This window comes from Diospyros lotus, chromosome 1, assembly GCF_014633365.1.
Source record: "Diospyros lotus cultivar Yz01 chromosome 1, ASM1463336v1, whole genome shotgun sequence".
NCBI lineage: Eukaryota > Viridiplantae > Streptophyta > Magnoliopsida > Ericales > Ebenaceae > Diospyros > Diospyros lotus.
In genome coordinates this window covers 17,496,387-17,509,705 of record NC_068338.1, presented here as the reverse complement: position 1 = coordinate 17,509,705, position 13,319 = coordinate 17,496,387, and the positions used below count along the sequence as shown (strand labels likewise).

At 35.8% G+C, this 13,319-nt stretch overlaps 2 protein-coding genes across 2 annotated transcripts in view; both read right to left on the bottom strand.

Annotated features, from left to right (window-relative positions):
* Positions 1-13,319, bottom strand: part of LOC127802490 (G-type lectin S-receptor-like serine/threonine-protein kinase LECRK3) — a 99,467-nt gene that overhangs the window by 34,351 nt on the left and 51,797 nt on the right. The window lies entirely within an intron of this gene.
* Positions 7,700-10,489, bottom strand: LOC127802521 (G-type lectin S-receptor-like serine/threonine-protein kinase LECRK1). Its single transcript, XM_052338366.1, has one exon. It carries the CDS (start codon positions 10,305-10,307, stop codon positions 7,998-8,000), a length of 2,310 nt encoding a protein of 769 aa, XP_052194326.1. The 5' UTR covers positions 10,308-10,489; the 3' UTR covers positions 7,700-7,997.

Here is a 13,319-nt window from a genome sequence, read left to right as displayed (position 1 = left end):
TTTCGGCCTTCGTGGGCCACAAAGCCCGATGGTCGGGTTTCGTGGCCCATAAAATCTGATGGCTGGGTTTTGGTGGCCCACAAAGCCTGATTTTTTTTATTTATTTTTTTGCAATTGATTTTTTTTTTAAGTTTCTCACTAGTATAGTCTCAAATAATAGTGATTGTTAAGAAATTACACTCTAATTTTTTAGCAAGTTTATTATCATAGCGTTATTATCTTGATTTGTCCAATATTATTAGTAGCAATTGATCATGTGTTGGTTGTGATGATGATGGTGGATGGACATCCTTACACAAAGTGAAAAATAATGACGTTGTTGTGATATATACATTCGGGTTTACTCAAATAACATTAAAAGACATCATTTTAGTACTAATAGAACATATTAATTTGAAGAAAAATAAAGAAAAATTAAAAAAAATTATTTTCGGACTTCGTGGGCCACAAAGCCCGATGGCCGGGTTTCGTGGCCCACAAAACCCGATGGCCGGGTTTTGGTGGCCCACAAAGCCCGATTTTTTTTTTTTTTTGAATTCGTTTTGAAATTTTCCACTAGTATAGTCTCAAATAATAGTGATTGTTAAAAAATTACACTCTAATTTTTGAGCAAGTTTATTATCATAGCGTGATTATCTTGATTTGTCCAATATTATTAGTAGCAATTGATCATGTGTTGGTTGTGTTGATGATGGTGGATGGACATCCTCACACAAAGTGAAAAATAATGACGTTATTGTGATATATATATTCGAGTTTACTCAAATAACATTAAAAGATATCATTTTAGTACTAATGGAACATATTAATTTGAAGAAAAATAAAGAAAAATTAAAAAATCATTTTCGGGCTTCGTGGGCCACAAAGCCCGATGGCCGGGTTTCGTGGCCCACAAAACCCGATGGCCGAGTTTTGGTGGCCCACAAAGCTCAATTTTTTTTTTTTTGAATTCTTTTTGAAATTTTCCACTAGTGTAGTCTCAAATAATAGTGATTGTTAAGAAATTACACTCTAATTTTTGAGCAAGTTTATTATCATAGCGTTATTATCTTGATTTGTCCAATATTATTAGTAGCAATTGATCATGTGTTGGTTGTGTTGATGATGGTGGATGGACATCCTCACACAAAGTGAAAAATAATGACGTTGTTGTGATATATACATTCGGGTTTACTCAAATAACATTAAAAGACATCATTTTAGTGCTAATGAAACATATTAATTTGAAGAAAAATAAAGAAAAATTAAAAAAAAAAATCATTTTCGGGTTTCGTGGGCCACAAAGCCCGATGGCTAGGTTTCGTGGCCCACAAAACCCGATGGTCAAGTTTTGGTGGCCCACAAAGCCCGATTTTTTTTTTTTTTGCAATTGAATTGTTTTTGAAGTTTCCCACTAGTATATATACTCTCAAATAATAGTGATTTTTAAGAAATTACACTCTAATTTTTTAGCAAGTTTATTATCATAGCGTTATTATCTTGATTTGTCCAATATTATTAGTAACAATTGATCATGTGTTGGTTGTGTTGAAGGTGGATGGACGTCCTCACACAAAGTGAAAAATAATGACGTTGTTGTGATATATACATTCGGATTTACCCAAATAACATTAAAAGACATCATTTTAGTATTAATGGAACATATTAATTTGAAGAAAAATAAAGAAAAATTTAAAAAATATCATTTTCGGGCTTCGTGGGCCACAAAACCCGATGGCCGGGTTTTGGTGGCCCACTAAACCTGATGGCCAAGTTTTGGTGGCCCATAAAGCTCGATTTTTTTTTTCTTTGCAATTGATTTTTTTTTTAAGTTTCTCACTAGTATAGTCTCAAATAATAGTGATTGTTAAGAAATTACACTCTAATTTTTGTGCAAGTTTATTATCATAGCGTTATTATCTTAATTTATCCAATATTATTAGTAGCAATTGATCATGTGTTGGTTGTGTTGATGATGGTGGATGGACATCCTCACACAAAGTGAAAAATAATGACGTTATTGTGATATATACATTCGGGTTTACTCAAATAACATTAAAAGACATCATTTTACTGCTAATGAAACATATTAATTTGAAGAAAAATAAAGGAAAATTAAAAAAAATTATTTTCAGACTTCGTGGGCCACAAAGCCCGATGGCCGGGTTTCGTGGCCCACAAAACCCGATGGCCGGGTTTTGGTGGCACACAAAGCCCGATTTTTTTTTTTTTTTTTTTTTGCAATTGAAGTTTTTTTGAAGTTTCCCACTAGTATAGTCTCAAATAATAGTGATTGTTAAGAAATTACACTCTAATTTTTGAGCAAGTTTATCATTGCATCATCTTGGTGCCATTGAAACTGCATTATATACTTCTCAGTTCTTTGCTCAACAACATAGTATAACACAAGCTGTCAATCATTAATTATGAGTTTAGATTAAGGAAACTGAAAGATTACAAATATGAATAAATCCAATTTCAAAGACTAATGTAAAAAATAATATTCATTTCTGAACCCCCGACAAAAAGATATTTGATTGATGTTGTCATCCTTTTTGTATCGTGCCAGTGATTTTTGAGCATTCCTGAAACACAAAGGATATATATGGTCAGTAAAAATTCCATTAACACTTTACGAGTAAAATATATATATATATATATATTTTCACAAATAATCTAACTACTATTGATAACATATGTGATAACATTATATCATACCTGAATGAGTTAATGTCTATTGATTGTTTTCATCATTGACAATATTATCATCACCTGGAACTGACAACTGTATAGGGCACCGACGACGAGTGTGTCCAGTCTCTTTGCAAATGCTGCATTTCCGGCTTGCCCTTGAAAAGGCCCTAGCAGCGTCCCTGGATTCTGGAGTAGTGGCTGTGCTCGACTCTCCAATGGAGGAAGTCCATTCATTAGGGCAACCAAAACTGTTGTGTCCTAGTTCATCGTATTTTCCACATTTTTTTCTTCGACGAGCTTCCCCCATGGAAGGAATCCGACCATTTCTCGGTCTACTCGGTTGTCTTCTTTGCACAGGTGGGAATATAACTATCTGTCTGACGTACGCTGGAAGAACCCAAGCAGCCTTGTTAGGGAGAGGATTGATGGGAAGTGCATATGCGCGTCTGACCTAATCTGCAGTGTAATATGAATGTCAAAGCATATGGTAGTGCTCCCTCATGAAACTGTCGCATAAGGCAAAGAAACACATAGTGTTAACATATCACACTAAATTACGAACATAATATGCAAGTAAAAGTCAAACCATGATACCTGCTAGCAGTAATTGCATGAAGACATGGCATTTGATCAATGTCCCACTTGCGACAACTGCATGTACTCGCAACAATGTTAACTATCCCATCGCCTTCCTTTGCATGTTGCACGAGATATTTGTTCCCTTGTATTATAGGAACTACATGACATTCTCGGTCTAATGTTTTGGCATGCGCCAAGTTGACATATGCTACTGTAGCGGAGGTCACAATGGTTTCGAGTCTGGCAGCTGTAGCATGCCTATCACTAAACCATTTCTGAAGCATATGTCTCAAAAATTCATGTGCACTTGTTATAGGCAGCCGACATGCTTTCATCATGCATTTATTGAGAGACTCGGCAATGTTGGTGGTCATCATGGAATATCTTCTTCTTGGACAATATGCACGTGACCACTTTTCCGGTCTTGATTCCATCAATGTCAGATGAGTCTGAGGATGCATCGACTGTATTTCTGCCAAGTATGTATCACACTCTATTGTGGTGTAACTGTATGCTACAAGGTAGAATGCAGTCATCACATCTTTTCGCTGTCTACAACGTTTCTTCAAGTTTTGCTTAAGGTGGAAGAAACAAAAGACATGTGGGACAGAAGGGAAGACATGACTCATCGCATTCGCAATGCTTTGGTGACGATCAGAAACAATGACTAAATCTTCTCGCACTCCGATAGCCTCTCTCAATTTCGTCAAAAACCATATCCATGATCTGTCAGACTCACCATCTCCAAATCCAAAAGCAATGGGATAAATCATTTCCTCCCCATCTTTGCAAGTGGCAATGAATATCACCCCTTTGTGTTCACCTTTCAAATGTGTGGCATCAACGGCAACAACTGGTCTTATGTAAGACCGGAAACCATGAAGGCAAGCTCCGAGTGCAAAAAATGAATATAAAAAACAATTATTTTCATCAGTCACTATTGCCTTGATACTGCTAGGATTTGTTTCTTTTAACATGTGAAAATATGAGAGTAGTTGCTGATATGATTCATTCGCATTACCATAAGTAAGTCTCTTTGCATGTTGTAAAGACCTCAAAGCTTTAGTGTACATGATCTGCACACCATGTTGTTCCAGCAACTCCCCCATTAGCATTCTAGGTGTATATTCACTACTCGCCACTCTTTCAGAGAACAAACTTTTGATGACAATAGCCTTCACACTTCGAAAATGTGAATCGTAAACGTCTGGAGTACACGTGTGACTCGGCATAAATTTCACCACATGCCAAAACGAACAACCAGGTCTGCATCTTGCACGAAGCATAAATTTGCAGTTCACATCCTTGCAACCAGCCTCAAATCGAATTGTGCATGAACGTTTGACTCGATAGTCCTTCTTCACATCAACACAATATTGTCCAAATGCCAAAATTAGTTCATGTTTACTTTTAAAGAGTGCACCCATGTGTAAAAGATCACCCTGGTATGGAATAGACACTTCAGGTCTTGTTTCCTCAATTGCATAATTTTCTACATCAGGAACGATCCAATTTCTTTATAAATGGTTGTCCTCAAATTGTGAACCTGAAAATCTTACTTCTGGATACTCCGGACTCACTCCTCTTTCATCATCACCACCATCACTATTATCACCATCGCTATCATCACTATTATCATCAATTTCATTATCACAATCATCATTCGTATGTGGAGCGTCATCTGACAAACCACCCATACCATATGTACCAAAATCATCATTTTGCAGTGGACTACATGCGGATGTAAATGGAACGGCACCTGAATCTTGATTACCACCACTACATAGGTTACAAACTCCAATATCTTTACAAATCATATCAACATACATCACTTTATATTTTCTGTCATCACACATAATAAACCTGACACCGTAGTCGTCTTTGATAGGGAACTTGGTAGCTGGAAGTTCATTTGAGTGTTCCGTTACAAAATGAATGGTGATGTCGTACCTTGTTTTATCAATTCCCATCATCATGTACACAATCTCAACCAATTGAGTAAAAGTCGTATTTTTGTAGATTCCCGCACACATCCTATTACCCCCAATATACTTATTATCATTCCATTCCCCGTTCCACGCGATGACCAACTACACTAAATCCATTGCTGCAAGATTAAAAGGAGGAAAAAATTAGTCTCACCATTACCATGGATGCAACGTACCCACACACACCCAAATCGGGTTCATTTCCTCATTAAATCAAGTCATAACTATAAGTAAGTAAGTTTATTTGCTTTTTGAGATTTGTATTTTAGTAAAATAATTTTTCTAAAGAGATGATTTGTACAATTAAACATGATTTTTGACTCATAAACTAACAACCAAGTCATGATAATTTTTCATATGTAGTTTAAGAAAAATATTTAAAAATTTTATGAAAAACATTGGAGGATTTTAACATAACGCATTTAGGCACAAATGCTTAAGAAGTCAAATTTTGTTAAATAATATGATAAAATTAAATATATTATTTTACTCATATATAATATTAAATTATTTAACAAAATACTCATATTATTTTAAAAAATAATATATATAAAAACCATATCAGGTTTGTAGACAACAAAAATCATAATCAGGCCTAGTGGGGTAACAAAGCCCTATCGGGCTTAGTTGGTGAACAAAGCCCAATCGGGTTTTGTTCCCCCACTAAGCCCGATCAACTGTTATCGCCCACAAAACCCGTAAACGATGTGCAGTTTTGAAATTTTTTTTTTCACCCAAATTAGAGCAGATTTGAAATGATATTTATCAAAATATGTTGTGCTCACAACTACAATCATTCTACACAACCTTAATAAGCAATGTGAACACAAATAATTTTTAAAAAAATAAAACAAATACAAATCGAATAGATACCTTGAGATTGGGTGAAATTATTTGTTGGAGAGAAAGAAACTTGTTGAATGGGACTTCAGTGAGGTCGCTGCAATTGATAAAGATGATTGAATGACCCAACAAACAAAAAATTGAATGTATGAAGAATAACTGAGTTTGAATAGTTTGACAATGGAGAGAAAGAGAGTAAAAGTGGCTATAGAGTATAATTAGTTTGTTTGAATAGTTAAAAACGTTTTTTTTCTGTGAAAAATACAAAAAGAATTTTATACATTTGACTTTGGTCAAATATGAATTCAGCCCAAAATTTTATTCATTTCAAGCTTCTCAACATCTTTTTAAATATTTTCAACATTTAGATCAAGTAATGTCAAAATATATCACATAAAATAATGGTAAAATAACTTAGACCCGATAATGGGTCGTTAGAGAATGTATTATCAATTTAATAGTTGTTTCTTAGTAATATAATACTAGTTACTAAATTTTTCATTTAAATTTTAATTATTTAATAAAAATAAATTCCAATTCAACCCCAACTCTTGAACCTCTCCCATTTTATATCCCAATTTAGGTTTCAAAACATTGTTTGTTAAGGGATCCAAAGTAAATAAATTTTTTTGTATATTATCTCCCATCATACCTAGATATCCATAAAAGTGCATCTGTCAATCACTTGTATTAGGTCGAGAATTATATATATTGTTTCTTATTATATATATGCATTTGTTTTCTTATTTAAAAATTGGGACGATGTATATATCAAATTGATCATTATATCTTGGCCCGGGAGCTAAGTTAGCCATTAAATTTTTTAAATGAGCAAAATAAGTTACTAAAGTTTCATAAATGAGGTTATTTTGGTAGTCAACTATTGAGTTTCCATTTTAATGTTGTTAGACAATGATTTAAGTTTCTAATGCTGTCACCAATTGATGGTTGGCTAATCTAACTTCATTTATAAAAGTTCAATAACTTATTTGATCTAGTTTAAAGTTCAATGACCAATGTGACTGTTAAGTTAATGTACGGTGATCAATTTATTTATTTATTTTTTTAAATAATTTCTAAAAAAAAAAGTTTCAAATTAGTTACTGCATTGCACTTCAGTTTAGGGGCTAAATTAACAACCAAGCTTTAAAATGGGCCAAATAGGCTACCCAATTTTCATGTATGCGTTGCTTCTCACTTTTTATTTTTAGATTTGGCGTTTAGAGTAAACTAGAAGATTTGATTTAATAAAAAGAAAGAAAACTAGTCAAGAGTTCTAGATAATAGATACTTGTAAAACATCAAAACAGTAACTTTAAAATACTAATTAACCACTGGGTAGCGAATCACATGATCCTTAGTGGGTAAAATTCTATGGAGTTTTATCATATTGTTGCTAAATGGTCAAGAAATTTCTTTGATGTTGGAGTAAAAATATGTATTAATTGGCATAAAAATTTATTCAAGCATAAAAGTGAATCTCTTTGCACTTTTCCAAAATCTTCTTCCCAGTCTTTTGGAAAAAAAGACTGCCAATTTTCATGTGCGTTTCGGCAAATCAATCATACAAATTGGAATTTTAGAAATATTTTTTCTTTTTGAGGAAAGGGCAAAATGTCAAATTGGAAACATTCATAGATGGGGCATATTAGCCAATTCATGATTGCATCCAAGGATACAATGGATGAATGGCTAATGTGATCTTATTTATAAAAATTCATCGAAGCTTAGTGACTAATATAACCCTTAAATCAAAATATAATAACAATTCGTCCTTCACCCTACAAATTAATTTGGCATGGTTAGCTTATTACCATTTCACATGCCTGCTTCCTATAACTCTTTTATCATTTAGGGTGCCTCAACAGTAGTTAGGTGATTGAAACTGCATGCAGTGGCAAAGAAGATTTATGATCAGATGGCACTTAGAAAGGAAGTGGGATCGGGAGGTGTTGGGATGTCCACGGTGCCTTCCAGCATTAGCACAACCTTCTTCATTGAAGGACGCATGGATGGCTCATCTTGTATGCACCACAGCCCCACTTTAACCATCCGCTCCAGTTGCCTGCTATCTATCTCTTCCTCGCCCACCAATTTTCTCAGTTCCCCCGCCTTGAAACAATCGTACACCCATTCCACAATCACAGCCTCTTCCTCCACAAGGCTCCAATCCAAGCAGCTTCGACAACATATGATCTCTAGCAGCACAACCCCAAAGCTATAGACGTCTGCTTTGACTGTCACAGGGTGTTTTCGATGCCATTCTGGTGCCACATAGCCTCTTGTCCCTCTGATCCCCGTGAACGTGTTGGTCTGGTCGGGCTTCAAAAGCTTTGCCAATCCAAAGTCGCTGATTCTGGCGCGCCTGTGCTCATCCATGAGTATCTTCTGAGGCTTTATATCGCAATGGATGATCTGCGTCTCGCACTCATTGTGGAGGTAGAGAATGCCTCTAGCAATGTCAAGAGCAATCCCAGTTCTTTCGTTCCAACTTGGTCGGCTTCCATGTGCGAAGAGGAAATCTGCAAGTGATCCGTTGCTCATGTGTTCATAGACGAGAAGCCTATTTGATCCTTGGATACAGTAGCCAATCAGCCGGACAAGGTTCCGATGATGAGTTCTGCCTATCACTTTCACCTCTGTCTGGAATTCTCTTTCCCCCTCCATTAACAAGTTCTCTAGTCTCTTCACGGCAACAACCTTTTGGTTGTACGGAATGGTCCCTTTGTAAACTGTTGCAGAAGCTCCTCTACCCAGCTCATGCTTGAATCCCTCTGTGATCTGCTCCATCTCAGAGTAAGTAAAAGCCCGAAGAGAGACATCCTCGCCCGATTCAAAGTTCGCTTTCTCAGAGATCTTCCTGTACGCCCAAATGCGGTTTCTGTAAATAGCAACTCCAGCAATTAGGATGAAAAGCAAGGCAACCCCAGCAAGTGAAACACCAGTGACTAGGATGCCCACTCTCTTCTCTTTCTTGATTTCCTTTTCAGGATCTTTGTTGGACACTGGTTGATCAGATGCACCCACTTTGACAATAGTATCGATGGTGTCCGATCCTGTCGCCCACTTCAAAGGAAGCTTTTGTTTTCTGCAACTGCCGTCGCGGCCAAACAGGGCAACCTCGCAATTACAGTCCTTGAGGCAGGCTTTTCTACAGTCATCTCTTGTGATCGACGAGAGCTCCACGTACGAAACACTATACCAGTCCACGTTCTCCACAACCGTCATGCTGTACTCAACGCTCCGTCCCTTGTCTGTGCAGCTTTGCATAAAGAAGTTCCTTTGACAGCCAGATGTCCTGTTATCTGGGTTAATAAAGTCGTATCCTGGAAGGCACTTACAGTCGGTTTTGTTGTCTTTAGGGACACAGATTGAGTTAAAGCCGCACAGACCTCTCGGAGCACACATATTGTCTGGAGCTTGCCACAGACTAGTCCAAGTGCGGCTCCCCTTCTTTTCATATGAGTACACTCTGAAGATGCCATCCGAATCGATTCTCATCAGGAAAATTGTGTCCTCCTTTGGAAATCCTCCTCCTGCTACGTTCCATATGACGGCGTTACCTGAATCCAACAAATAGAGACTGCCGTTATTGTTGAGATTCAGAGTGACATTAGGTCCTTTTCCGTACGTGCCCGAGGCCCAGTATGCGTATGGGTAGCCCTTCTCGACTGGATACTGGACAAGGTTCCCGTCAATTTGCATACGAAGCCTGAAAATGCCCGAGGAGTGATCCGTCTCTGAAGCGGCGGACACAAGCTGTTGATCTCGACCTCCTGAGAGGGTCTGGCCAGGTAGAATTGTGTCAGTTGGGTAATCAAAACTCTGCCAGATCCTCTTCTGGTTGAAGTTATAGAGCACGAAATTGCCGGTGTCGAGCATGGAAGCCGAAGAAATGTTCGAAGTTTCGACAATGGGGATGCTCTGCCCTTGCGGGGACTGCAGCATGAACCTGCCATCAGCAGTGAGCTGAAGGGTGAGATTGGTGGTAGCCGGTGGCGGATCATCCCTCTTTGCAGTCCACACCACCGTCTTGTCAGGAATTCCGGCCAGAAAGATTCCGACTGCATAGCCTCCTTTGCCTTGGGGGTAGAATCCGAAGGCATAGAGACCGGAGGGGGAGAGCCAGGAGGAATTCCGGCCAGAAAGATTCCGACTGCATAGCCTCTGGTTATATTGCGAGCTCCTCCTCCCCCTCCTGTTTGAGCCGCTTCTACGTTCCATATCGCAGAGACAATGAGAAGGATGAAGGTGGTTGCAGCCATTGAAGTTTTGGCATGCTTTTCTGCAGCTTGAAAACTATTAGGAATATATATATACATATATATTTCTTTTAACACGCCTTAGAGGGGACTTTAAAGGAGTCTCGGCCCGTAAAACAAAGTATCTCTCTCTCCCAGTTGCTTCCTGCAAATTTAAGATTTTTATTTTTTTAGTATGGACACTCACTGATAAAATTAGTATTTGATAGGAAGAGGTGGAGTCAAAAAAAAAAAAAGAAAAGAGTTGATCCACACCTACTATTGGAGAATTGATGACATTTATATAGCGCATTTATTGGAGAATTGATGACTTTTATAATGTATATAGGAGATGATCTAGCCGTGATTTTCGTTAGAAATATTGTGTCAGATGGTCACGGATGGTGCCAGAGGGCCGAGCTATGCTAGTTGAACCATGCTCATTAATGGTTGAGGCATCAGATCCTTTCATTTGGCTAATATAATATTTAAAATATTAATAAGGACCATACCGATATCCTAAAATTAGAAAAATATCACTAATAGTATAATATATAGTAATATCAAGAATATTGTATTGGTAATATTATTTCCTTTAATACTATAGAAAATTTAAACATAGTTTTAATAGGAAAATTAAATTCCTATATAGTCTTTATAAAAATTATCAAAACAATATGATTACAGTAATTTTGTAATTAAAAATAAATATTAAAATTTGTACTCATAATCGAAAAATAAAATATCACATTTTTTCAAAATAAAAAAAAAGAGATTAACCACATTCTTTTATATAAAAATTGTATATTTTTATTTTATAAAGATTTTAATTTGACTGGGTCTATTTTGTCAACTATATAAACAGCATTGACTGACTAAGTGTTGTTGTGCCTTATTAAGTTACCATATTGGGACACTTCTTTAGATTGTATTTTAAAATAGTATTTTAGAGTGTATTTTTTAAAAAGCATCTTAAAAAATATACACTTAACAAATCATTTTTGTTGTAGTGTTTAATGAACTTTCTCTTGTAGCTTTCTTCGGGGTAGAAGCTACTAAAGAGTAAATTGTACGGATTATCTCTCTTGAAATTTGCTATCATGGTAGAAAGTATGTTTTATATTTTGAAAATAGTAAAAATTATTTTTGTCATTTTAAAGTAAAGTAATTTATTTCCCTAAATATTATTATTGCTGTCAAAATATAAAAATAAATTTATAGTTGTGGGAGAATCTTTTAGCGTTTGTAGGAGACCTGTAAATAGTAGACAGTCAAATGGCATAGCGTGTCTCTCGCACAAACCTTTCGATACTTAAATTAATTTACTCAGAAATTGAAAGCGTATGCAATATTCGTAGTAGAAGTATATTTTTTTTATAGATCTTTGCATACTTGAAGAATGGGGAGTTACCCCTATATATAGAGGTTGAAGCTAACACATTTGAGAATATCCATATATTTTAGGATTATTTGTTTCAAGCGAATATTTTGAAGGTAAGTTGACACATTTTTGGTGGGAACATTGTTTGGAGAGTCTTCGCGAGACTTTTAGGTCTCTTAGAGATTGCTTTCCTCGAATCTGGAAGAAGCTGGTTGGAGGGTCTCTTAGGCACCTCTTATATCGAGAAAGTCTCTCGAGCCCCTATTTGGGCTTGTCTTAGAAACCTATACAATCACTTAGGGTGCATTTGATAGGGATATAAAATAAAGATGGAATTCATTTTCCATTCAAATTCTAGAAAATTTCATCAAACAGCTTTTATTTTTCATGGAATTTGAATTCCATCTTAGTTCAAAAAATAGAGATTTTCCTTGAAATCAAGGAATTGGAATTCCTAGGGGGTGGGGTAAGAATTGGAATTCCATAGAATTAGAATTCTACCCCCACTTTCCAACCTCCAATCAAACGCACCCCTATAGTAGAAAGAATACTAAGTTGCAGCTCGTCCACCTCTCACACTATTGATAAGTAAATACAAAATACAATGACTTATAGAACATTTAAAAGCAGGAAACCCAATGAAGCAAGTTAAAAACAAGAAGGTTCAATGTATTTAATTATCCAACAACTTGAGATGACTCCTTTGATTATAAGACATGAAGGCTTGTAAGTGTCTTTAATAGAGCCAGATATCTCTTTTTAAAGTCTCTTAGTAAATCTCTATTACGATTTAATGAAATAAAGAGTGTTTTTAGTAGACACCAAAGCAATATATATATTTCAAAAATGTATAACATTCAATCAAAAGAAGAAAGGGCTTGAAATGGTAGATATTATCAACATATATGATTAGAGAAACATAATTTTTTTGCATAGAAAAGGATGTGTCCTTTAGCATTCAAATAATGAGAAATTAGTATGCAAAATTCAATAACACAAGCTAATTGTGAAAGGACATTGACTCACATGTTTGAGCAAGTTTTTAGAGAAGCACAATCTTCCATAATGAAGCTAGAAGAAGTTCAACTAATCAAATACAATCCTAACTGGATCAATCTTTACACAGTCTTTCATTACGGAGCTATAAAAAATTCAAGCAATCAAATACAATCCTTACTAGATTGATCCAATTATCTCATACTTGCAAAAGCAACATGCTCTCCAAATCTTGAATTGAAAGACAAGTTGCGAAGGAAAGCATCCCATTAAACACTAGAACACAAGATCCTTTATCAGAGGTCTTTCTTGAAACACCCTTCTCTTTAAAATGTTTTTCCACATTATAATTTGAAAACTTTTTCTTTTAATATTTCCCTTAAAGGTCCTTCGCCAACTTTTACAATATACATTTTTCTTTCAAAACTTTTATTTGCTAGACCTTCCATTTTTATTATTATTTTTTTTTTCAAAATTCACTAGAAATTATTCTCTTTAAGTGATATTTAGGGAGGCTTACTTCTAGTGGTCTTGTCTTTCCACCTGAACTCTTATGTTCAGTTTAGTTTATCAAGGTGATGTCTTTGTGCGTGTGTGCTCATTTTTTCAGATCAAACC